General features: G+C 44.2%; 1 protein-coding gene across 1 annotated transcript in view; it reads right to left on the bottom strand.

Annotated features, from left to right (window-relative positions):
• The window catches only part of CPNE3 (copine 3), a 74,754-nt gene that overhangs the window by 33,335 nt on the left and 13,776 nt on the right, over positions 1-27,643 (bottom strand). Inside the window, exons 2-3 of the mRNA XM_073679540.1 lie at positions 8,462-8,601; positions 5,522-5,701 (exon numbers count right to left, since the gene is read on the bottom strand). Of these exons, the coding sequence (XP_073535641.1) occupies positions 5,522-5,701; positions 8,462-8,593 (312 nt within the window). The 5' untranslated portion in view covers positions 8,594-8,601. The remainder of the gene's footprint in view (positions 1-5,521; positions 5,702-8,461; positions 8,602-27,643) is intronic.

Here is a 27,643-nt window from a genome sequence, read left to right as displayed (position 1 = left end):
TGTTCAGTAAGCACCCACTTGACTTTGGGAGGATTAAGGGGGTTCAACACCATATCCCCACAGGTGACCATCCACCCATCAAAGAACGGTACAGGTCTATACCACCAGCTCACTACCAGAAGGCAAAGGAGATGCTGGACGACATGAGGAAGGCAGGGGTGGTAAGGGATAGTTGTAGTCCCTGGGCAGCTCCCCTAGTGTTAGTCAGGAAAAAGGATGGGAGCATGAGAATGTGTGTAGATTACCGACAAGTAAATCACATTACACATAAAGATGCATACCCTTTACCGCGCATAGAGGAGTCCCTGGCTGCCTTAAAGTCTGCAAATTACTTTTCCACCCTTGCCCTCACTAGTGGGTACTGGCAAGTAGCTGTGGCTGAGGAGGATCGGGAGAAGACGGCCTTTACAACCCCGATGGGACTCTGCGAGTTCAACAGTATGCCGTTTGGACTCTGCAATGCCCCCGGGACATTCCAGAGATTGATGGAGTGCTGCCTGGGGCACCGCAACTTCGAGACTGTTACTTTACCTGGATGATGTGATAGTGTACTCCAAGACGTATGAGGACCACTTGAAGCACCTGGCGGAGGTATTTGAGTCACTGTCCCGGTACGGGATGAAGCTGAAGCCCTCAAAGTGCCACCTGCTCAAGAGAAAGGTACAGTACCTGGGGCACATTGTCAGTCCGGAAGGGGTAGCACCAGGCCCGGAGAAGATCACTGCCCTCCAGAAGTGGCCGGAGCCGAAGAACCTCAAGGAGGTGCGTCAGTTTCTGGGACTGGTAGGATACTACCGGAGGTTCGTAAAAGACTACACTAAGAAAGCAGCCCCTCTGCAAGACCTCCTGGTAGGGCAGTCCCCCAAAGGAAGAAACCCCCCATTCCACTGGGGTAAGGAGCAAGCCGAGTCGTTTCAGGAGATGAAGGAGATCCTGACAGACGACGAGACCCTGGCCTACCCTGAATACAGCCAACCGTTCCTGCTGTATACAGATGCCAGCAACGAAGGGCTAGGCGCTGTCCTAAGTCAGAAACAGAATGGCCAAGAGAAGGTAATCGCATACGCAAGCAGGAAGCTCCGCCCGACCGAGAGGAACCAAGAGAACTACAGCAGCTTTAAGTTGGAGTTCCTGGCCCTGGTCTGGGCCATCACTGAGAGATTCAAGCACTACCTAGCCTCCAGCAAGTTCACTGCCTACACTGACAATAACCCCTTGACCCATCTTGAAACAGCCAAGCTAGGAGCACTGGAACAACGATGGATGGATCGGCTGTCAAACTATCAATTCACAATTAAATATCGGGCGGGCCGCAAGAACACCAACGCCAATGCCCTGTCCAGGATGCCTCACCAGTCAGACACTGAAGAAGAAGTGGATGAACTGGAGGAGATTAAGCTACCTGCCTTTCACCGGAATGGGATGATCCAGGAGCAACGAGCCTCCAGGAAGCAGCGTGGGAAGACGTTAAACCCTCTGCCACACCACAGCTGGAAAGAGACCCAGGACAGTGACCCGGTTGTCAGCCATATTAACCCTCCGTCACATACAATATCGGTTCTAACGAGTTCACATACAATGTGACTGTCAGGCGCAGGCTAGAAAAATACCTATAATATCTAATGTTTGCAATTTCAGTGCTCTAAAAGTGATCAGTGACCTTCATAGGGATGTAGTAAAAGAGACTACACATAATCAGGTGCAAAAAAAAACATTTACTTAACCTGGAGGGAGGGGATTTCCTCACAATCTGGTGAGGAAGGAGAAATGAAAGTAAAAGAGATGTGCCTGTCAGGCCTATTGTATGTGACGGAGGGTTAAAGAACTGATAACCCAAGAAGGTCCCTCCCTGGAGAAGGAAGCGTCTCTCCAAGCAAAGCAGCTGTGGAACGAGAGGAGCCGGCTGTTTATTTACCATGAGAAGCTGTGCCGGAGGTATGTCAATCCAAAAACCCATGAGATGGTATGGCAGATAGTGGTCCCGAAGACAGACATCCAAATGGTGTTGGAGGCCTACCACGATCAGGCGGGGCACTTTGGCTGGAAAAAGCTAGAGAGCCTGCTGAAGTGTCGATTCTACTGGGTAGGAATGCGCAGCTCCATTGAGCGGTGGTGCCGAGACTGTGGACCCTGTAGCCTCAGAAGAAAAAAGACTACAGCAGCCAGAAGGCACCCCTGCAACCCATCAAGACGACTCGACCCCTGGAGATTGTGGCCCTGGACCATGTCAAGTTGTCACCCAGCAGGTCAGTGTACTCCTACGCCCTGACCATGGTGGATCACTACTCTAGGTTCCTGGTGGTCGCCCCCGTCAAGGACCTGACGGCAGAGACAGCAGCAAAAACCTTCCAGGCGTGTTTCTGCAGACCCCATGGATACCCTGAGCAGGTGCTGACAGACCAAGGCCCGGCTTTTGAGGCTGAGCTGTTCAAGGAGTTCTGCCATTTGTACGGGTGTAAAAAGATAAGAACTACACCGTACCACCCACAAACCAACGGTCTCTGTGAAAAGATGAACAACATCATCATCGACCTGCTGAAGACCATACCACTTGAGAGAAATCAGTGGCCAGACCTACTACCTGACCTAGTGGATCTGTACAACTACATACCCGTGAGTTCCACCAATTGTACTCCGGCATATCTCATGCGTGCAAGACCTGGGAAGTTGCCCATGGACCTGGAGCTTGGTGTAGTAGAACCAGAAGCGGATGTGACCACTGAGGACTGAGACACGACCAGACAAGAGCAGTACAGAAAGATACAAGCCTGTGTCGAGGACAGTCTCACTCGGGATAAGCAGGAGGCCCACTACAACAAAAGTGCGCCCGCAGAGCCTTTCACTCCTGGTGAAATAGTATTGAAAAGGAAGAGAAGGAACCACAAACTTGATGACCAGTGGGAGAAAGAACCCTACACTGTGCTGAAGTCAAGATTTGATAATAAGAAGACCTGCTTAATCAGTAGGGATGGAGGAAGAACGTTCGCGACAGTATCCAGGGACCATCTAGAGTTGTGTCCAAATCTACTGAAGCCCTAAGAAGGAGTGCCTCTCACAGTACTGGAGGAGCCTAAAGAAGCAGTGATACACACTGACTTAGGAGATTTCCCGGCAGATTGGCCCCAACTAGGAGGAGCAGTAATCATCCCTGTACTCACCTTCTACCCACAGCAAGAAGACCCTATAAGTGCTGCAGAAGAGCCTGCTCAAGAAGAGTCCCAGGAAGAAGGATCCCCGGTTGGAGCAGAGCAAGAAGACCCAGCCAATGGTATACTTGCTAGTCCAGTAGAGAGGTCAATGCAGTCTTGACCTCCACACCTAGTCTTAACACATTGGGAGGTAGTGCACCTATTAGCGCTTCATGCATCCTAGGCCTACGCAGATCAACACATAGCACGCGAGGTCAACCCCCAGTCAGATACACTGAGTAAAATAGGTAAAACTCTGACAATGTAGATAGTTACCCCTGAGGTATTGCATATTATTGTACTGTATTTGTCATGCATATGTCTATTATTTTGTGCTTTGCTTTATTACTGAACAGTTCAAGTGATATGGACACTTTGCCTAAGGACTACATTATTTACCTAAGAACTCCGTGACTGAGGACTGTGTGCAGGCCAAAAACTATTTATTGTATATAATTGTGCTCCCTGGAGTGCCCCTTTAGGTGACCTCAGAAGGAAAACCTGTCGGGAGTGGCTCTACCGGAGGTCCAACGCAGGATCTCCATGCCCTGCAGCCACCCCAGGGCCTACGTTGAGGGTTTGGCACAGGTTCCTCAAACTACCACAAGAGACTTGAATTCTGAGGACGCTTTGTACTTGTTTATGTTGTTATGCAACGTTTAAGAATGTGCCTCCCATAAAGGGAAGATTGTTATTGTTCATGTTTACTATTGTTGTTTTAAAAATGTACTTCAGCCCGGGAGTGCTGAGCTTTGCTAGGGGGGAATGTGGCGCCCAGCTGCGCTTGGTACCACAGATCCTACAAGAGTGCATTAATGGAATCCTCCACAAGAGGCCCCCATAAGCATTCACACACCTCCACCTTCCACCTCAGACCACCAGAGGGAGCCCGTTAGGGATATAAATAGGGAAGGTGGAGCTAGGAAGTTAGTTTTCAGTCAGAGTCTAGCAGTCAGTCTGGAGTGCACAGAGAGTGAAGAACTGTGTGTGCGGAGAAGCACGCGGGTAGCTGTGAAGGCAGGCTAGGCCTCCAGTGGTCCTGAAGCCCAGTCTAGACTCCGGAGCTCAAGTAAGTGAGCTTAAGGTGTGCCGACGCCTGTAAGGGCGGTGAAGAGCGGCAAGCTGCCGTTAGTGTGAGCAGCCTAGTGAGGGCCCGAGTGCGGCAGAAGGCGAGTGGAAAGTGAGTAGCAGTGGGGGCAGAGGAGCTTAGCCAGCTCACCCCGAAACTTATACCGGACACCGGGTCCGAGCTTACCGGGATCTCTACGACCCAGTAAGGCATAACCGGAATCCCTGGAGACCTACACCAGAAAGCTGATACGTAACAGTGCCAGGAGACACATAGGCCACGTAAGCTGGGAGTGTGCACTCCAAGAGAAGGCCCTACCACAACGTCAGCCGGTGCAGGACAGAGACAAAGTTAGGCTTAACTTCAGGCAGGTCAGAAACTTACTACGCAGAGGCAAGAAACAGGAGGCCCTACACCCGCTCATTGGGGAGGATCCTGATATGCACCCTTCACCCTACAGTGCTCCGGGATGTGCCTGAATTACCACCAGTAAAAGGTACTGAAGTGACTGTCGTGTCTGTCCCTGTTCTTTCTCTGACTCAGCTGGGTCTCGCCTGTCCTGCATCACCCTCTCCATACACTGCCCTAAGGCCTAGCTCCACCTGTGGGGAGCTATACCATCGAGCTGCCTTATCACCGGCCTCAGCGGACTGCCGCAGCGCTGGTGATTCTCACCAGAAACCACAGGTGGCGTCAAGAACTTCCATTTAATTAGCAAACCAAACCACCCTTTTAAAAGCTGACCCCAGGGTACGGGCCCGGGAGCCGACCACCGCGACATCCCCAAGGTCAGGCAAAAGGCCCGGGTACCGAGTCGTCCCCATTCCCCTGGGCTAGTCACAATAATGTTGTGACTTGCAGTTTTCACGCAAATTTTAGCCAGGTCTGCCAACCGAAGAAAAAAATCATGAAATGTTGTTGCATACCTTGCACCGGGATGTCACTCCGGTCAATTCTTTGATATTTATCCAGCATGTCCATCATTAAGACTGGTGTGCACAACGACAATCTTAATGAATTGGGCCCTAAATGTATACCTCCAGCAGAAGCCTCAAATATCATGTAAGCATGGTTTTCAAGTCTGAGGTTTATTTTACAAGAGTTTTTGTGGCTTTTTTATTATTTTTTTCACTCAAAATAAAAAAAAAATGAGAAAAAAAAAACACAGCAGTATGTTTGAGCAGAACATTTCTTTAAAACTTGCAAATAAGCATTGTTATAATATAGTGCCCAAAATGACATTTGATGAATGAACATTACTTACCTGACCCAAGGTGCACTCAAACTCTCCCAAAAAATCATCATCGCCCAGATCATATGTTTTATTGTCAATATCATAAATCGCAAACTTCAGCTTCTGGACTATCTCAAAGTAGTAATCAACCAAAAACCTCTTGCCGAATTTGGGATTTAGACAATTCTTTACTCTTTCTGTTCGATCAACCTGTCAGAAAGGAGAGAAATACATTCCTGTAAAAAAAATTATACATTATACTGTAGGTGGGACTAATTCCCAGCAGACATTTATGACATATACTACGAATAAATGTGTCGCTTATGTCTAAGATGGGCAAACAATAGAAATTATACAATTCCAAAAAAGTTTGGATGCTGTGTAAAATGTAAAGAAAACAAGAATGCAATTATCACAGATCTGGAGTTGAACGTAGGACATTTTTATATTTCATTAAAAAAAAATTATCTCATTTCCAAATTGATAGCAACAACACATCTCAAAAAAGTTGTGCCCGGGCCACGTCTACCATGGTGTAGCATCCTCTATTCTTTGTCCAACAGTCTGTAAACGTCTGGGAAGTGAGGAGACTAATTGTTGGAGTTTTGGGAGAGGAAAGTTGTCAGATTCTTGTCTGAAGTAGGTTTCTAGCTGCTCCACAGTCCTGCGTCTTTGTGGGAATTTTTAGTTTCATAATGGGCCAAATGTTTTATATTAGTGAAAGTTCTGGACTGCAGATGGCCGGTTCATCACCCAAACTTTTCCGTGAAGCCATGCTGCTGTGACGGATGCAGTATGTGGTTTAGCATTGTCTTGCTGAAATATGCAAGGCCTTCCCTGAAACAGACATTGTCTGGATGAAAGTAGTTGTTGTTCTAAAACCTCTATGTAATGCTCAGCATTGATAGTGCCTTTCAATATGTGCAAGCTTCACATGCTATGCAATCCCATACCATCAGATACGCTGATAACAAGCTGGATCGTCCCTTTCTTCTTGACTCTGCAGGACACGGCATCAGTGGTCTCCAAAAAGAATTTCACAGTGTGATTCACCTGACCACAGAACAGGTTTCCATTTTGCCTTAGTCCATTGTAAATGAGCTTTGGCCCAGAGAAGACGGCAGCAATTCTGGATTGTGTTGATATTTGGCCTTTTGTTTACCTTTCTAAAGTTTTCATTTGCATTTGTGAATTGCAGGGAGAACGGTGTTCACAGACAATGATTTCTGGACGTATTCCTGAGCCCATGCAGTGATTTACATGAACAAATCATGCCTGTGTTTAAATAGTGGCGCCCAAGGGCCCATAGATCACAGCCATCCAATACTGACTGCCGGCCTTGTCGCTTTTATATTCAAAGTATTTGAAATTTTACATTGAAGAACATTTTTATTTTCCCCTCACAATTTTTAGACACAGTTGTTCACAGATTGGTGAACCTATGACCATCTTCACTTCTGAGAGACTCAGCCTCTCTAACATACTCTTTTTATTGACAGTCATGTGACTGTGTAAAATTACCCTCAAGGTGTTTATTAGTACCCCCTTTTCCAGCCTTTTTTTACCCTATACCGACTTTTTTTTTTTTTTTTTTTTTTAAATGTTGCTGCCATCCATTTCTAAATTAGTTAATTCTGTCAAATTAAATGAGAAATGATCTGTATACTATGTTTTGTAGTGAAAAAGTAAAAGATTTCCAAATCGTTACATTCTTGTTTTTCCTCATTTTACACAGAGCCCCAACTTTTTGGGAATTAGGCTGCGTGCCCACGTTGAGTATTACAAGCGTACATGCTGCGGAATTTCCGCAGCGTAAGCGCTTGTAAAACGCATGTATATCCGCACCCCATGGTCCCCAATGGCATTCCGCAATGTCAATGCCCATGCTGCGGATTTTTCCGCAGCGTATATGCTGCGGTCAAAAAATCCACAGCATGCTCATTAATTTTGCGTTTCCGCATGCGGAATCAATGTGCGGATGGTACCCAAGTCTGGAGGAGAGGAGACTCTCATCCAGACCTGGGTACCAAAGAACCTGTAAAAAAAAGAATAAAATAAAGTTTATACTTATCTTCTGATGTTTTCCCTCCGTCGCGCTGTTGTCTGAAGGACCTGCCACGTTATTGAGTCATGTGACCCATCACATGACTCAATGACGTCACCGCAGGTCCTGCACACAACAGCGTGAGCCGCTCAAGACTCCGGACGGGGCAGAGAATGCATCGGTAGGTGAGTATAAACTTTATTTTTTACCATTCTGATTCTTTTTTTTAACTATTACTTGGTCACACTATATAAATCCATGCCGGTTGCATGGATTTATATAGTGTGAACAAGTTGTCAAGCACTTTTCCAAGTGATGCTTAAATCACTTGGAGAAGTGCTTGATAACCCGCATGCGGAAATACATGCAAAGACGCCTCACAAACGCTTCTACCTGGTGGGAAAACCGCATGTAAAATCCACATGCGATTTTCCCGCCAGGGAGAAGCGTAAAAAATATGCTTCAGTTCCGCAACGTGGGCACTTAGCCTTAAGGTTGTACATCTCATTCTTAGAATAACTGCATAAACAATAACACACACACACACACACACACACACACACACACACACGGTATATACACAGTGTCACAGGGAAAAAAAAAGTCACAATAAATATTATCAGAGAATATGGCCGTTTTCACACGTGGCGTACCCAGTGTGTTGGTGGGTTTTTTTTGCTGCAATTTTGCAAGCAAAAAAAATATTAAAAAAAGGTTTAAAAGCAGCAATTTTGCAGTATTTTTGGAAAATTGAAGCAAAAGAATGCATTGTACAAACATGTCCTAAATGAAAAACATATAATGTATCATCTACTTGTACGTAAATAAATCTCACCCATGTGACACGTGACCAATAGGGAATAAATATATTGGGAATAACCCTTTAAAATAGTATCAGATATAAAATATTTTATATAATAACGTACCTCAAACCATTGTTGGCCACTGGTGTTCATGAGGAAGACACATAACGGATCAGATTTGGACCCGACATCTTTATCTAGGAGATTGTCACAGGAAATACTCAGCTCCACTTTGGTTACACATTGTGCGGCCATTTGCAATTCTGAAACATAAACAGAAAGTGTTTTACCATCTTGGATGCATGCAGGCGTTGTTCTCGATCACACCCGTGTGAAATATGACCTTTATCTCTTATACTCCACTCTGGTGTATTATCCACCTTATCTTTATATCTATACCACTAGATGGTGGCCCGATTCTAACGCATCGGGTATTCTAGAATAGGTATGCCGCCGACCGGGAGCAATCAGCAGAGCGGTATTTAAATTTGGCGCCAAAATCGCTGATTTGTCGAGGCAGGCAACCGCGACCAATTAGCAAAGCGGTGTTAAAATTTGGCGCCTATATCGCAGATTGGTCACGGCCGGCGGTCGCGACCAATCAGCAGAGCGTTATTTAAATTTGGCGCCAATAATGGTGATTGGTCACGGCCGCGACTAATCAGCAGAGCGGTGTTTAAATTTGTCACCAATAATGCTGGTTATTCGTGACCGGTAACCGCCACCAATGAGCAGAGCGGTGTTTAAATATGGCGCCAATATCGCTGATTGGTCGCGGCCGGCTGTTGTGACTAATCATCAGAGCGAGGTTTAAATTTGGCGCCAATACTGCTGATTGGTCGCGGACGGCAGACGCGACCAATCAGCAGAGCGTTGTTTAAATTTGGCGACAATCTCGCTGATTGGTCGCTGTCGCCAGACACGACCAATCAGCAGAGCGGCGTTTAAATTTGCCGGACATCTCACTGATTGGTCGCGGCCGGCCACCGCGACCAATCAGCGTCGTATTAGTGTGGGCCCGGGAGCGGCGCAGCTTGTGCGGCTCCGTATTAGTGAGGACCGGGGAGCGGCGCTGCCTGTGCGGCTCCTTCTGCTGCGAGAAGCCGGGAGACGAGCGGCTGCTCGCAGCAGAAGCATCCCGACCGGCGGCGCCGCTCCCCAGTCCTCCGTTCACACTTGCTGTCGGGAGATCAGCGGGCCAAGTCGCTGATCTTCCGACGTTAGCCGCATGGAGGTCAGCGGCGCCGGTCGGGGTAGTTGTGCTGCTAGCACCGCTCATCTCCCCGCTGCATCGCCGCTGACCTCCGTCCGCCAGATGAGCCGCTAACGGCCGCCATCTTTTTTCAGAAATCCCGCGGCGCCGATTGGCCGCTGCCGGACCAATGAGCGACGCGGGATTTCCAGGACAGACAGACAGACAGACAGGATAAGACAATTATATAGTAGATTTTATCTTATTAAGTATATCTTGTGACTAGTCTATAATACCACCTGCTATATTATTTATATGAAGGGTTTACTTGGAAACTTTGGTTAGAACGTGATGGTAGGTTTTTATACTTTTAGTGCATTTACATGAAGATACTTTAGATAGTCCTCTCTTTGTGCATGATTGATGTTTTTTGTGGGGTTTTTTTGTTTGTTTTTTAAAAAGGTTAACACTACCTTCTTAAAAATAATAACCAAATACTTAACTTCATTGCACGTGTTCTTAGTTTTGAACTTTATTGTATCTGCGCAGCTGCAGATATCCAGGTACCTTTATGTGAGCACTGTTTGTTGTATAACAGGATTCCTAGTTTTTTTTTCTTCCTCTCTTCATATATAGTATATATATTTTGTCCGCGATTGATGTTTGCACAGACTCTTATATGGTGCTTGGTGATTTGGTGATCATTGCACTTGCTTATCTTTGTGTATTTTTACACTGTTAGATTATGTATATCATCTTAACATACCTGCACATGTTCTCGTTTGGCATGTATTATCACAACATTTGCGCATGCCTTCACACAGATACTTATTAATATTTTGGTGTGTTTGCCACTATTTGTATATGGGGACCTCATTAGCGCATGCGCTGAAAATCTTTATTGGTTTTACAAACTCAGTATCTACATCTGGTGAGCACCTGCGCACTATAGTATAGCATACAGACGCTGTGTCAGGTGATTACAGCGCAAATAAAGTCCTCATATATGCAAATGGCGGCAAAGTCTTCCTTGTACCCGGCACTTGTGCAGGCACCAATATGGTGTTTGATAGAATTTAGCGTTTATTTCCGGTGCACGCCTGCGCATTACTGGATGTCATACAAACGTGGCGGCAGGTGATGTGCACATCCATTTCCGGAGCGCGCGTGTGCACTATCAACCTTCACACAACTTTATAGTTATTTGCTCTTTTCAAATTAATGGTCTGTAGCTGCATGTGATGCCGACACTCACCCCTCATGGCTGGAATCAATTTAGGTGATATAAAATTAATTATATAAAAATGCGTACCATTCACAGCTACATTCCTGTCCCTGGTGAAGCAACATTCCTAGTAGCGATACGCGTGAGGTTGATTTATCCCTGTCTGTCCTAACAGGTTACCTCCATTATACTAATACTTGATCTATCATACTTATTCTACGTAGTTAGTTGACGACGGTATGTTCCGAAACGCACGTTGGGGTGGACGCCACACTTGCAGCTGAGAACCACATTAGGTGTGTTACCACATCCCTATTTGTCTCACATGGTGCTTTTAGCCACCATTTATGCAGGCTATTAGTTTTGATCTATTATATACAGTATATTCATTTGTTTGACACTAGTAAATGCACCAGGATATGTGTGTTTTATCACTGAAATGATTCAATTTACAATTTAGTATTTATTTATACACATGTATAAATATGTATGTAGCAAAAAAACAAAACGAGCACATACACTGAAGTAAATAGTACATGTAAACATAGGATACTTAGTTAACACTATTTTCATCAAAAAGGATAAAACCCATCCCACCACAACAAGGTGTACCCACTCAGGATGGTTCTACCCTGTCTCTAGTATTAAAACCTTTTCTTGTGTCAACCGATCTCAATACAGATAAAGGTATTGAGGTCAGCTGACAGAAGGTTAAATTTTAATACTAGACAGGTTAGGACAGTCCTGATGGGTCACTTTGTCACGATGGGATGGGGTTTTACGCTTTTTTGATCAAAATAGCGTTAACTAAAAGTACTCTATGTTATTTACATGCACTATTACTATTTACTTACTATATATAGGGTATATGCTCATTTTGTTCTTCTTGGGTTTTGTCTAGGCACAGTGTGAACGTGCTTACACATTGTATGTATACTAACTTTTCCTCAGGCACATTTCTTTGGTTTTACAGATGAAACTAATGTTAACCAGTACCAGAGTGATGGGAAGACGAAAGTATGGAAAAGTCTTGGAATGGCTCATAATCCAAAACACACCGCATCCTCTGTAAGACATGGTAGAGGCAGTGTGAAGGCATGGGCATGCATGGCTTCAAGAGGCACTGGGTCACTAGTGTTTATTGATAATTGACTGAAGACCGAAGCAGCCGGATGATTTCTGCAGTGTACAGGACGATACTTTCTGCTCAGATTCAACCAAATGCAGCAAGGTTGACTGGATGGCGCTTCTCCGTACATATGGACAATGACCCAAAAAGAACAGCAAAAGCAACACAGGAGCTTAAGTCAAAGAAGTGGAATATTCTGAAGTGGCCGAATTAGTCACCAGATCTCAACCCCATCGAACATGTATTTCACACATGTGAAGCAAATCTTAAAAGGGACTGTCAGCACAGGATGACTGTTCAAACCAAGTACAGGAGCTCAGTGCTTCATTGCGGGAGCCAATCATTTAAATATACCTTCCCACCTACTGGTTTCTATCGATCTCTGCCCTTCTCTGGCTCTATGAAGCCAGAGCTGTCAATCAAAGAAGAGGAGGACGGAGATAAATAGAAAACAAACAGGTCTGAAGGTGTATTTAAAGGACTTGCCCGCCGTGAAGCACTGAGAGGATGAACTTTGTCAGCACAAAATGACTTTTCAAACAGAGTCCCTTTAAGGCAGAAAGTCCCACATACAAGCAACAAATGAAATCAGCTGAAGTAAGGGCCTGGCAAAGTGTCACAAAGGAGGAAACCCAGTGTTTGGTGACGTTCATGGCTTCCAGACTTCAGGCAGGCCTGCAAAGGATTCTCTACGAAGTTTTAAAAATGAACATTTTATTTATGGTAAAGTTAATTTGTCAAACTACTTTTGAGCCCCTGAAATGAGGAGGCTTTTTTAGATAAAAATGGCTGCAATTTTTAAGCGTTTCATAGGATATTTTAGTTCAACTCCTTTAAATTAAACCTGAAAGTCTACACTTCAATTGCATCTCAAGTGGTTTCATGTTACATAAAAAATAATGGCAAGGAGAGCCCGAATCACAAAGATTCGGTCACTGTCCAAATATTTCTGGACCTAACTGTATATACAGTCCAAGCATAAATGAGTACACCTTAACAGTTTCTTCAGAAAACCTTTAGATATTTTTTTCCAGAATCAACATATTCTATGGTATACCATACTACAAAATACTCCCCAAAAATGTGGGCCACTGGTTGCAAACAATATTTGTTATTTTGCTCACCCAAAAAAGTAATTTTCTAAAACCATGTTGAAAAAATGAATAGACCCCAAAGAAAGTTTTAGGAGCAATGCTAAAGTTTATATTACAAAATTCTAATTAAAAAGAATTCAACCACAGGTACGTATAATTATTCATTAAACAGATGTCCAGCAGACAGTTGACTATAAAACGGCGTTAATTAACAAAGAGAACCCCTTCTTATATTATGCTGTCAGCAATGGCACCACATGGAAGAGAAATGTCACAATACTTGGAGAAGTGTTGCGATTTGGATTTAGAGTGGCTTAGGGAATTTAAACTATGATAATTTATTTATGTTTTATACTATGGAATTATGTCATTCTTGTTATTTGAAAGATGGAAAATCTGTATTTGGAGTTTTTCAATAAAACGGATTTGATTAAAAAAAAAAAAAACTGGAGAAGAAAATTTCTTTACACAAGAAAGGTGAAGGCTACAAGAATATTAGCAAAATATGCCACGTTTATCAAACACCATACGACTTTATACTAGGAGCAAACACCACCATAAGTAAACGGACTTCAAATATCCCACTCAAGATTAATTCCCACCATGCTGCTTATATGTACATTGTCTAAATTTATTTTAAATCATTTGATAATTTTTATGTTGTCATTTTTCATAGCAAAACCTACTAATGTAATGAATGAGGATTTTGCAGCATTTCCCAGTGTCAGAAATGTGTGACATGTACAGTAAAATGAAAAAAAAAATGTGGTCATAATGCACTGTTATGGGGGGGGAGTCTACTGCTGACTCTGTTATAGGGGTAATGTCCTCCAATTCTGAACTACTACACCCCATGACACTGTGAAATTTTTCATGTGTTGTACATCGGATGTGGTATTTACTGTATTTTTCGGACTATAAGACGCACTTTCTTCCTCATATTTTGGAGGAAAATGGGGGGTGCGTCTTATAGTCCGAATGTTGGGGGGGGTGTATATTTATGTGTGGTGTGGGGGGAGCGGTATTGGTGGAGGAGCGGGGCACAGGAGGCAGCAGCCACCTACTGCAGCCTACACTGTCCCCGCTGCTAAAGAAAATGAATATTCACTGCTCCCCACGCCCATGGGTCTTATGGTCCGGTGCATCTTATAGTCCGAAAAATACGGTACCTAATTTTAGGAATTTCTAAGGACCAGATATTTTTTAAGTCCTGATAAGCAAAAATATAGAATTCAGAGGGTGTACCTAGTTTTTCTTATGATTGTAGGCTGTACTAGACAGACATTTCTTTTTCCAAGCTTGATCCTACAAATCCTAGTCTATTAGAAACTTACTGTGACAGCAGAGGAAGATATAGGTGGCCATTCTACAAATCATTTACCAGCTATACTGGAGGAATAGCAATTGTTGTAAGTGATTTTTGCATAATCTCCAAATTCAATCAACGACATGTTAATAGGTAACAAGTTGAGTGTGTGTAAAATTGGGGCCAGAGTCCCGTGATCTCACAAACCCTTTTTCTGATTCAATATCTCCTTTTCTAAGAGTATGCAGCTGCCACTAAACATGTAAACATTCATGTATCATGTGCTAGTGGCCTTTATTTATTTTACTCACTTATATAGCGCCATTAATTCCACAGCGCTTTACAATTCAGACACATTATCATCACTGTCCCCATTGGGGCTCACAATCTACATTCCTTATCAGTATGTCTTTGGAGTGCGGAAGGAAACCGGAGAACCCGGAGGAAACTCACACAAACACGGGGAGAACATACAAACTCCTTGCAGATATTGTCCTTTGTGGGATTGAACCCAGAACCCCAGTGCTAACCACTGAGCCACCATGCTGCCCTTTAGAAGAAATATATAAAGTGAATGAATAGTGCCGGCTGGAAGAATCTTTGAGATCTCAGCAATGCCCTTCAAAGGAGAGTCTCATCACAGAATAGCCTTAGATATGAGAGCTGTCCTGGTGAAATAATTTGATTACTAGGAAGTTTATTTCTGATGCTCATTTTCCCAACACTGACCATGGCAGTGTGGCGCCCCTGAGGGTTCAGTCACCACAGAGGTACTGCACCTCACCCAGAGGTGTGGTGTCTCCTTCTCTCAGGTAAGGAGGGAGTGCTGCCCGGAACCCCAACACCCACATTCAACACTACACTACTCCAGGCCGGCTGGAAGGGCAAGATGCACTGTGCTCCTGCTGAGCCCTTTCCCTGGCTGGAGTGGGGGGAACCAAAGGTAGGGGGAACCAGTAGTGGGTGTGGGTGGAGGATGTAGGGGAGCACCATTGAGGGAGGTATATTAAGGGAAGCCATCTTAGGGTGGCAGAACAGTCAGTGAGTAGTAAGGAGAGGAGGGGAGCAGAGGCTCTTCAGGAGCTCTGCTCCACAAGTGGGGCCTAGTGATAGAGGCCCAGGAGGGGAGCAGAGGAGAAAGGCTCCGTTCTACAGAAGGGATCCCAGGGGGTACGGTGAGTGCAGGACGGCACCCTTACGCCCTGAATCTGCCAGGTGTCAGAGGGATCAGGCCGCAAGAAGGGGACCGGCCCCTGGACCAGCCGTGTTACTCCAGGTCTCGGCTGGAAAAACTGGAGGCTTCGGCACTTCCATGGTGCAGTCGCCACAGTCTCATCCTAGTCACCGTGAGGGTCAAGTAGATCCGGGAACTCCAGGTTGCCCAGAGGGACTTCAGAGCACCCGATCGGGACTGTGTGTGGGAAGCGCAGGGCAGGAGGGAGAAGACCCAGCGCGGGAAGTCGGTCTAGTTAGGAACATAAAGAAAGCGGGGTTCCGTCAAGCGCTCCTGACATGTCTGAGGAAGAGCTGAACCCCTGTTCTGGAGGACGCAGTGCGATGCGGAGGCGGACACCCGTACAGTGTACCTGAGAACCCTGAACAAGAACTGTGAGTAAAACTCGGATGACTGCACTGCACTGCACTGCCTCTGTCAGTTATTTCCGCTGCGCCATCTCTCCTGCACCACAAGTCCCAGCACCAACCACCATCTATTCTACACTGACCTGAGGCCCGATCCGCCTGTGGGGAGCTGTTCCATCCTAGCAGCCTATCAACGGCCTCAGAGGTCTGCAGCAGCACTGGTACAAATTACCAGAAACCACAGGTAGCGTCACAGTCAAACTACAAATCCCATATAAACTATCCCCTTTTTGTTGACTGCCCTGGGCCACAGACCGGGCCAGCCACTGTGACATATCCCCCCCACCCCAGCATCTATAGGCCCGGACACCAAGTACCCCACTGCCCTGGGGGCGCGTCAGCAGGAGAAATGTAGTTATATGAGGACGTTTACTTGAATGGTTGCCCATGTAATGTGTACACATAGTCAGCTAGCACACAAGCCACTGTCAGTCTGCAGCCTTCCGCACTAGCCGGTATATGGGATCCGTGTGGACAGTTACTCACCTTGTCCAGTTCCAAGTTCGTGGCTCAAGCTCCCTTCCTGTTATGCAACCAGATGTCGCTTCTTCTGTTAAGCCCTTAATTTACAACCCTGCTAGTTCTGGCCCGGTTCTCCTTCTCTTCATTGCCTGGGTAGCTGATGCATTCAGAGCACGATGGTGGTGTAAAAGAATGCTTTTCATGACCTTGTTCTCAGACTATGACACCATCTTACACTTTGAACTCGTTTTCCGATTCCTGTAGCTCCATTGTTGGCCTTGACTCCTGACTATGGTTCCATCTTGACCGGCTTATAGCATTGTGACCAGGGCTGTGGAGTCGGAGCCCATTTTGGTGGAGTCGGAGTCAGTATAAAATGTACCAATTCCGACTCCTAAAATATATAATAAATTGGGTACAGTAATTCAAAGCAGTTTGTGGGGAATATTTTTTCATAAGAATTTGGGAAAGTTATGAAATGTCCTATAAATGTCTGTCCTATTCCTGATCTAAGGGTCTAGACTTTTAGCTGAGATGAATCTGCGCTACAGTAAATTTATCACTTAAACATGAGCCATGTATGAGGGAGCCGGAGTAGTGGAGTCGGTGTCATGGAAATTGAGGAGTCGGAGGTTTGGCTTACCGACTCCACAAGCCTGATTGTGACTACTATTCCATTAACGATTTCTATCTTCTTTTATGACTTTGCTACAAGGTCTTCATTATTCAGTACCCACTACCAACCTTGGAATCCGACTGGCAAAAGTCCAAACCATTATGTCGGGTATAAAGGGAATCTGTCACCAGGGGGTTTACTATGTAATCTGAGAGCCGCATGATGTAGGGTCCAAGATCCTTATTCTAGCAACGTGTAACTTGTTGGCCTGCATGCTGTCATTTTGATACAATCCCTGTTTTCTCTGCTACATATGTAGAAGAGCTCGGAATGCTGCGCTGTGTATAGCCCCGCCCACACCACGGATTGGCAGCTTTCTGTGTACACTGTATATGGGCAGAAAACTGAAAATCAGTGGTGGGGGCGGGGTTACACAGAGCAGTTGACTATGAGGCACAAGAGGACCAACTCCTGTAATACTCTTCTGCTGATAAAACACTGATTTTATTGAAACCCCAAATCACAGCCTAGTAAGTGGCCCATCACAGGAATCAAGCTCTATGTGTGGCGCCCTGCTGTGCATTGGTGCCACAGATCCCAGAGGGGTGCATGGACGGATTCCTCCACAAGAGGCTCTCATAGCATTCACACACCTCCACCTTCCACCTCAGACCAGCAGAGGGAGCCCGTTAGGGATATAAATAGGGAAGGTGGAGCTAGGCAGTTCAATCTGGAGTCCACAGAGAGTGAAGTCTGTGTGAAGTCTGCTGCAGCCAGAGAGGAGCTCCTGCAGAAGCTAGCCTGCAGTGGAGCTCATTAAGTCCAGTCCAGACTCAGAGAGCTCAGATTAATGAGCCTAAGGCGTGCCAACGCCAAAAGAGCGGTGAAGAGTAGCGAGGCCTACTGCCCGTGTGAAGCCTAGTGAGGGCCCCGAGCGTGGCCGAAGGAGAGTGGAGTAAGCAAGAGAGTAACACAGGGGGCAGAGGATCTTTACCCGCTCACCCCAAAAACCTTTTACCGGACAACGGGTCTGCTTCTGCAGGGATTCCTTACACCCAGCAGAAACAACTGGAACCCCTGGCGAACTATATGTCCCAGGAACACCAAAAGCTGATTACGTACCAGGGTCAGGAGTCACGGAGGCCCAAGAGACCAGGGAGTGTGATCTCCAACAGAAGGCCCTACCACCAGGTCAGCAGGTGCAAGACAGAGACCAAGTTGGGCCTAGCTCCAGGCAGGTCAGAAACTTATCAAGGAAAGGCAAGAAACAGGAGGCCCCACACCTGCTCACTGGGGAGAGTCCTGATATGCACCCTTCACCTTGAAGTACCCTGGACCGTGCCAGAAACACCAACAGTAAAGGTACTGAAGTGAACTCCGGTGTGTGTGCCTATTCTTCTATCCTTCCTCTGACCCGGCTGGGTCCCCTCTGTCCTGCATCCTTCTTCTACGCTGCCCTGAGGCCCCGCTCCACCTGTGGGGAGCCGCACCAACTAAGCTGCCTGAACACCTGCCTCAGAGGACTGTCGCAGCGCTGGTGATCCTCACCAGACACCACAGGTGGCGTCACGAACATTCCCCTTTCCCATTCAACTTTCCCCCCTGTCTTTTAAAGAGTGACCCCAGGGTACGGGCCCGGGAGCCGACCACCGCGACATCCCCCAAGGTCAGGCAACAACAAGGCCCGGGAACAGAGTCGTCCCCCCATCCCCTGGGCGCGTCATATGCCCTTACCTCATGTTACATTTCAAAAACCTGCTGACTGATTCCATTTAAAAGATGAGGAAAGGATTTCTAAGACTTCACATCCAAGTCTCAAAAACCGATACCAGGTTAGAAAATTCACTTTTCTGGTGAGAAAAGTTACACTTTGATATTCCACACCTTATACATACAATAAGATCTCCATATATAGTACATTAGACTAAAGTTGACCAAACCCAATGACATCGTCAGGAATGGCCAACCATCTATGGAGGACTCGGGTGAGAGTCGGGAGGCCTACACACACATTAGAGGGTCAGGCTGATCATGTTGAAATTGGTTGGTTCAGCCAACTTTAGTCTAATGTGTATTAGATGATGTTGGGGGAGAGAAGGATCCGGCCTGTTGAATTTTAATGCCCAGTTATTTAGTTCAGTGACAAGATAAGCCGCTGCCTGTGGAGTCTGGCTGCGTCTCTCACCGGGAACATAGGAGCTGAGCCAGGCTGTCCTGCGTATGGGGGAATTGGGAGAGATAGGAGTTAGCCATCAAATGTGTACTGGACTTTTAGTTTCTTACAGTAAAGACTCCCAAATCTATATTTCTGCACTGATGATCATGTGAGGTAACCACCCTCAAAGCTGATGACTCAGAGTAAGCCTATGTTCACATGCAGTGATTTTTGAAACTTTTTTTTATGCAAATTAAAAGCGGCTTTTTACAGAACCAGCAAAAGCTATGAGATTTCAGAAATATCACGCACACGCCTGTTTTTATTTTCCTGACTGAATTTATGAAATGCAGCATTTGTGAAATCTGCAGGATGTCAATTCAGTGTTTTTTCAAAGGTAGAAAGTGAGGAGAAAAAAATGTTGCAAAAGCACAACAAAGCACACAAGTAATCCGCTCCCAAAAAAGCAGCAAAAAAAAGTGACAAAAACACTGAAAATGCTGCAAAATGGCATTTTTCACTCAGCGTTTTTTATTTCAAGAGAGCTGGTTTTGGCTGCAGGAAAAAAATAACGCGGCAAAAATGCTGTGTGTGAACACCAGAACCTGAATGGTTTGTTTCTTCAGATGATGTATATCTGCATTATTTACTCAAACTGAAAAGTAAGAGCAGGATCATACATCACACCCTGTATATTAGATTGCTGGCTCATTACAATGTCTGGCTGGCTTAGGTTATGTTTTTCATGGCAGTAGATAAAGGGTAAATCACTCCAGCACCTTTTCTCTGTAATTATCATAACCTGAATCCCGCAGTCTCCAATTTTCAGCTGGCAAAATGTTAAGGAAGTAAGGAGGAAGATATACTTAATCACTTTGTATTTAGGGGACGAAAATCACTGTGCAGAAATGAAGGGTCAAGGCTTAAAGGAAGGGACAAGGCTTAAAGGAAGGGACAAGGCTTAAAGGAAGGGACAAGGCTTAAAGGAAGGGACAAGGCTTAAAGGAAGGGTCACACGGCCGTCCATAACTCGGATGAGCTTAGCGTGACAGCATGTATATTTCTGTCACGCACGGGTCAGGAGAGCAGATGGCCAGTCCGACCATTGCGTTGCGATCCTCGTCCAAGTTATAAGGTTGTGTGACTGTTCCCTCAAGAACACACCACAACCAAGGATATGGACCCAGTAATGAGCAATGGCCCTAAGGGTCTGTATTACAAACCAGTAGGCATTGTGTTTGCCTCTTTGAGGGGCTTTTCTCTCCTCTAGCGAGAGCCAAGCTGAGGATCTCAGTAGTGGCCACTGCACAGGGAAAGAACTGGGTTTTTCTGACTCCATATATATCCATCCCATGCGGGAGCTGCAAATATCTGTTCATGGGGGTGTTGATTGTCAGAACCCCACTGGTATAATACTGATGACCTATCCTAAGGGCTCGTGCAGACGACCATATTTTCGGTCCGAGCGCTATCCAAGAACACGTCAAATAGCCCATGGACCTATGTTATTCTATGGGGCCGTCCACATGTCTGATTTTTTTTCCCTCGGACAGAGTTTGACCGAGAAAAAAAACAAAAAAAACCACATCCAAGTGCGGTGTTTCACAGACCAACAGAATGGAGAATTTTTTTTCTCTCCATCTTCTCCTCATCCGAAAAATCAGAACACGCTGTGATAACGCTGATCGAACTCTTATCAGAGTGTGAATAGCATAACCGGTCTGATTCTCTCGGATGAGAGAAAATAGGGTCGTGTGGCCCCTAAGGATAAGCAATTAATATCATAATGGCTGACAAATCCTTTAATAATTGAATATTCTCTGGGATACTTTATTGGGTAACACTTCATATTGAATAATTCTATAATTTATTAATATATGGTTTAGGATGGGGGGATAGGTGGTCTAGGGTAGGAAAGTGCAAACAATATTTCATTTTTTATCAAAATGGTCATCCAGTGAAAGTGTACGAAGCATCCCGGATGCTAAGAACCCATCATAATTTAGTCTGCCTAGAAACAATGCTTTTAGGCTGGTTTGACACATCAGTCTTTTTGGTAAGTGTGCCATCCGTTATTTTTGTGGATAGATCACACACCCATTACGATGAATGAGTCATTCGCTCTACAGACCAAAACTTGCTAAGACAAGTCAATGGCCTGTGAAAAAAAAAAAAAGGTCAGAATTTTACTATCTTAATGGAAAACAGAAGAGATTTTTTTTTCATGTGAGAAAAATGGATTTATTCAGGATTCTATTAACTGACACACAGATCAAAAATAGGTCCAGAACACAAAAAAAAAAAAACACTTACCATTTTTCATGTATGAGAGAAAAAAAAGTGATGTGAGAGACCGGCGTCACGGAGCAATACTACTATTAAAATAAAATTACCTATGCTACAACGCAATTATGTTTTTTATACAGGAGAAGCTTTTAGGTGTATCTGAATTAAAGTGTATGCTTGTATACCACACAATACATATCCCATTACAGTGTCATAATATGACTACACGCATGAAAACATGCAAAAATATGTGGTAAAACTGCATCTGTCATGAGATATGTAACACAAAAACCCTTACAAGATGCACAGATCACAAGGTATTTTTTGTTTTTAGTTTTGTTTTGTTTTTCAACAAAAATTATTGATAACCAATCCTTAAGACCTCAGAAACCATTTGTCGTCAATAAAAGCAGATGTAGGATCAGAAACCATTCAATGTGACCAACATGGAATAATAATACTTATAGCATTGAATAGACAGAAAGTTGCAGATCTGTCGTGGGTAGTGTTGAGCGATACCTTCCGATATCGGAAACCAATGCAAGTCAATGGGACAGAAATATCGGAATGAAAATAAACCCTTTCTTTCCTTGTAGGTTAATTCTACATGAAGGAAAACAACTAAGAATAATGTAGAATGTATTACATGAAAAGCCGGCAATTCAGCAGAGGCATACACCGGTACCCGACAATTTAGAACAGAAAGAATAGAGCTTCACACATAGATTAGATAGATAGAAACATGTCAGTCACATATATATGAAGTACAGTGACAGTGTTGGTTACTGTACTTGTCATTTAGTGTTAAAATAAAGGATTAATTTAAAAAAAAAATTGGCGTGGGGTTTCCCTGTAATTTTAGTCTCTAGCGGAGGTTAAGCAGACAGCTGGGGCAGATGTTTGAAACCTGGGAAGGGGGTAATACCCACGGAGCTTCCCAGGCTACTAATATCAGCCCCCAGCTGAATACCTAGCCTTTACTAGCTATAAAAATGGGGGACCCCAAAAAAAATGACGTGGGGTCCCCCTATTTTAATAGCTAGCAAAGGCTAGGCAGACAGCTGGGGGCTGATATTAATAGCCCAGGAAGGGTGCCATGAATATTGGCCCCCTCCCAGGCTAGAAACAGCAGCCGTCAGCCGCCCCAGAAATGGCGCATCCATAGGATGCGCCAATTCTGGCACTTAGCCTCGCTCTTCCCACTGCCCTGTAGCGGTGGCAGTGGGGTAATAGAGCTGGGGTTGATGTCAACTTATAATGCCAGCTGAAATCAAGCCCAGGTTAGTAATGGAGAGGCGTCTATAAGACACCCCCATTACTAACCCCATAGTCAAAGTTAAAAAAAACACAAACACCCAGAATAAAGTCCTTTAATTGAAATAAACACACAATTCTTTATTGTTCTAAATTAAACCATACTTACCATCACGCCCATTCCAGATGAAGCCAATGTCTTCTGCAATAAAAGTAAAATAATAAACCAACATCATCCTTACCTTTCCATGGTTCCCAGGACAGCTCCAGCTCTGCTACATTGACATGACAGGCTGGATCGCAGCCGAAAGCTGCCATCCAGCTTGCCATGCCGCAGACACTGAGAAGAGCAGGCATGCTTGCGCTCCTCAGTGTCTCTCTGTGACGGCATCCAGATGAGCCGAGGTCATGTCCAATGAACTCAGCTCACCTCATGCACGTCACTGACACATATCTCACTTCATAAACTTTACTCCAACTCCATCTTTCCTACTAGATTCAATCACATCGAGGTCCCTCCTTTATCCACTTCACGACCTCACCGTGCCATACATAGTCGTGCCAACCTCAAACTCGGACAGACATTAGATCTCATTGGTCTCCAGCACCTCCATTACTTGGCTGAGGCTATCAGTATTGGCAGCTCCTTTTTCATGGTTCTACAAGGTCACATTAAAACTTTTGTTTCCTTCTTGAAGTCGACTGGTCCGTAGTTAAAGCTTGGACTCAAATTGCTGGACCAATGCTTAATACTTGAGGTCTAGTACATCACCAAAGATCACACAGCGTTTTGGGAAAATAATGGAAGTGCAGACTCTTTCTAATGAATGCATGCTCCGTGCCCTATGCAACCTACGGGGGTCAACCAGCGATTCAGAGCCTACGCTACAGCAACATGGTGCCCAGGGTACCTGCCTATATCCACCTGGGTCTAAGCAACTAGTATCTGCCCTGGTCAAATGAACCACATGGCACTGTATGATGTGGCAGAGATGTTACATGGAAGCAACTTTCAAAAACTAGAACACAATGTCCTAAAAGTTCATCATTTTCTGTACTGCAGATGACATGGGCACAACCGTCGGCTGGCAGTAGAACAGTCAGGATAGAAAATTGCACATGATTAATATTTAATATCACCTTCTGATCACTACTGGTGCTTGTGATCACTTTGATTATCTCCTTGTTCATAGGGTTTCATAACTATGACATAATGGGATCATAAAGTGGAGATTAGAAGTGATAAAATAATTATAACTTTTCTAGGCCAACATGAGGAGTCATACCTAGGGCGGGTTTACATCACCCGACTTGCGACGTTAAAAAATTGCTCCTTGTTCGGCGGACAGGCCGACCGCATTTCCTATGCGTACAGAACGATCAGTAGTAGATCGTTCTATGCTGATAAAATAGCATTGTTCTCGGCAGCACATGTCCAGTTTATACAGGACAATGTGCTGCCGAGAACAATAATTTTTAAGCTTGCTTTCAAAATAATTTCACTTGACATGAAAACTGTTTTGCCCATTCACTGGGTGCTCGGCAGCCTATTTACACAGCCAAATTATTGGGAAATGAGCTTTCCTAGGAACGCTCATTTACAAGAATCAGGAAGTCTAAATCCAGCTTTAGAAAAAAAGAATGGGACACACACTTCTGAACAATTATTTAAAGAGTGTGTAATGAAATACTCTGAATGGCCATTTTATTAGAGATTGGAATTGGAAATTCCCTGTATGGAAATTTGACATGTGAACCATGAGTTCATCATAAAATCATGAAAGAATGTTTTCTTTGTATCAATTTCAATGTGAATCCACATTAGAATAAGAAAAGGAAGTGATCTGATCACAAAACAAATTTAAATATTAGACAACGATAACACAAGTAACCACAAAGTGCAATTTTGAAATAAAAGGTCTTTCTTATTAAGGGAAAAATAAATCCAAACCTACAGGGCCCTGCGTGAAAAAGTGATTGCCCCCTAAACCTAATAAGTGGTTGGGCCACACTTAGAAGCAACAACTGCAATCAAGCATTTGTGATAACTGGCAATGAATCTTTTGCAACGCTCTGGAGGAATTTTGGTCCACTCATCTTTGCAACATTATTGCAATTCAGCCACATTGGAGAGCTTCCGAGCATGAATCGCCTTTTTAAGGTCATGTCATAGCATTTCAATCGGATTAAGGTCAGGACTTTGACCAGGTCACTCCATAGTCTTAATTTTGTTTTTCTTAAGCCATTTAGAGGTGGACTTGCTGATGTGTTTTGGATCATTGCATGCCGCATAACCCAAGTGCGCTTAAGCTTGAGGTCACGAACAGATGGCCGGACATTCTCCATCAGGATTTTTTGGTAGATAGTAGAATTCATGGTTCCATTTACCACAGCAAGTCTTCCAGGTCCTGAAGCAGCATAACAGCCCCTGATCTTCACACTACCACCACCATATTTTCCTGTTGGTATGACTTCACTTTTTTGAAATGCTGTTTTACTTTTACGCCAGATTTAATGGGACATACACCTTTCAAAAAGTTCAACTTTTGTCTCGTCAGTCCACAGAGTATTCTCCCAAAAGTCTTGGTGATCATCAAGATGTTTTCTGGCAAAACTGAGATGAGCCTTTATGTTTTTTTTGCTCAGCAGTGGTTTTCATCTTGGAACTCTGCCATGCGTGCCATTTTTGCCCAGTCTCTTTCTTATAGTGGAGTCATGAACACTGACCTTAACTGAGGCAAGTGAGCCCTGCAGTCGTTTGGATGTTGTTGTGGCATCTTTTGTGACCTCTTGGATGAGTTGCCACTGCACTCTTTGGTTGGCCAGCCACTTCTGGGAAGGTTCCCCACTGTTCCATGTTTTCTCCATTTCTGGATAATGGCTCTCACTGTGGTTTGTGGAAGTCTCAAAGCTTTAGAAATGGCTTTATAACCTTTTTCAGACTGATAGATTTCAATTACTTTGTTTCTCATTTGTCCCTGAATTTCTTTGGATCGCAGCATGATGTCTAGCTTTAGAAGATATTTTGGCCTGCTTCACTTTGTCAGGCAGGTCCTATTTAAGTGATTTCTTGACTGAGCACTGGTGTGGCAGTAATCAGGCCTGTGTGTGACTAGGGAAATTGAACTCAGCTTCCCAAAGATGTGATAAACCACAGTTAACTTATGTTGTATGGGGAGGGGGGGCATCACTTTTTTACACAGAGCCCTGTATTTTGGATTTCTTTTTCCCTTAATAATAAAGGCCTTCAATTAAAAACTGCATTTTGTGCTTACTTGTGTTATCTTTGTCTAATATTTAAATTTGTTTTGTGATCTGAAATATTTAAATGTGACAAACATGGAAAAGAATAAGAAATCAGGAAGGGGGCAAACACTTTTTCACACTACTGTACAAACGAGGCTGAAGAGCTAGTGTGGATCTGAATCCTCTGTCACTCCAGCTCATTTCTCTGCCTGACAAACTCTATGCAGTGTGACTTCAGGCAAAGGACTCGGCTCTGGGTGGTGAATAGAGCTGGAATGGAAGAGTCTTCAAATCTTCCATAACTCTAGTTTGGGATGTGAAATCCTGCTGACAGATTCCATATATATTCCAGCATGGACCTCTGTGATATAATTGGTGCATCCAGTCCACTGCTAACTATCTAGATCTGTCTAGATTTAGGACACACCGATGGGGCATATTTAACAGTATTGCCTAATTCTTAGAAGATGCAAACTTAGATAGTCTTGAAAAAAAAATTCACTAGAAATATCATAGGAATTCAAGCCGCTTTGACAAATCTGGCATATTTTAAGACGGTCTAGATAAATTTTATTCCAAATATTAGTTGACTTTGTGCAAAAAATTTGAGTGCATTTTTGGTGCACAGTGTGTCACACATTGGGCCAAGCCCCTTTTTCCAACAAATCTTGCTCAGCTCCATCAAGGCCATGCCCCTTTCCAGACAAACCATGCCCCTATCCAGCAGGGCCATGCCTCTTGACAAGCAACGCACATGATGCTTATAAGGCCACGGCCCCACTATCAGTATTTGGTCAGTATTTTTTCTCAGGAGTGGGAGCCAAAACCAGGAGTGGGTGATAAATGCAGAATTGGTGACTTGTTTCTATTATACCTTTTCTCTGATTGTTCCTCACCTGGTTTTGGCTCCCACTCCTGAGAAAAAATACTGACCAAATACTGATAGTGGGGCCGTGGCCTAAGACATATACTAATAATGGTGCAAATCATAACATAATAGTCGTGAAAGAGTTTTTCCTTACCAATTTTATCAGGATTCTTAATAAATCACCCCTTTATATAAAAGAGGCCCTAAGCACTGTTAGGAGGGCTTAAAAATAAGTTAACCTATATTATCAAATAAAACAGAGAAGCAATGATGAAGATTTCTTCACAATTGGCACATTTTATAATTGTAAGGGCTAGTTCCAAGAAAGGAGGAAAAGTATATTTCTTACCTTTAAATATTTTTTTCTTTTTTTGGGGGGGTTTGAAAAACATCAAAACTGCTTGGTGGAAAAAAGTCTACGTGCAAATGTGCCAGAGGAGGTGTTTATCCTATGGGACCGGAGCCGGAGTGGTTATCACCCAGAGGCAGAATCATAATCATATTGTCTGTACACATGTACAGATAGGCAGAATGCATGACACAATGATTGCTTACTTTTTTTTTTTTTTTTTAAATAGTCATTAAGCCAAAAATGCCTTCACAAATATTAAAAAATATCTTCTACAAAGCATCAGGAGTGGAAAAGTATGACTTTAATACACCTCCTGGTATAAAAAGCTACTATTAGTATTACACTGTATACTAAGAAGCCGTTTCATGCTCATCAGAGTATTCATATTTCATATGGTCGTATATTTGAGGCCAAGAGAATAGCTAGAGCAGTCGTTACCAAGCTTAAGACACTGGTATTATAGATGATGACACACGGAA

The sequence above is a fragment of the Phyllobates terribilis genome, unplaced genomic scaffold (assembly GCF_046119375.1).
Source record: "Phyllobates terribilis strain yellow unplaced genomic scaffold, ASM4611937v1 Scaffold_4__5_contigs__length_816908805, whole genome shotgun sequence".
Taxonomy (NCBI): Eukaryota; Metazoa; Chordata; class Amphibia; order Anura; family Dendrobatidae; genus Phyllobates; species Phyllobates terribilis.
This window is presented reverse-complemented; position numbering and strand designations above follow the sequence as displayed.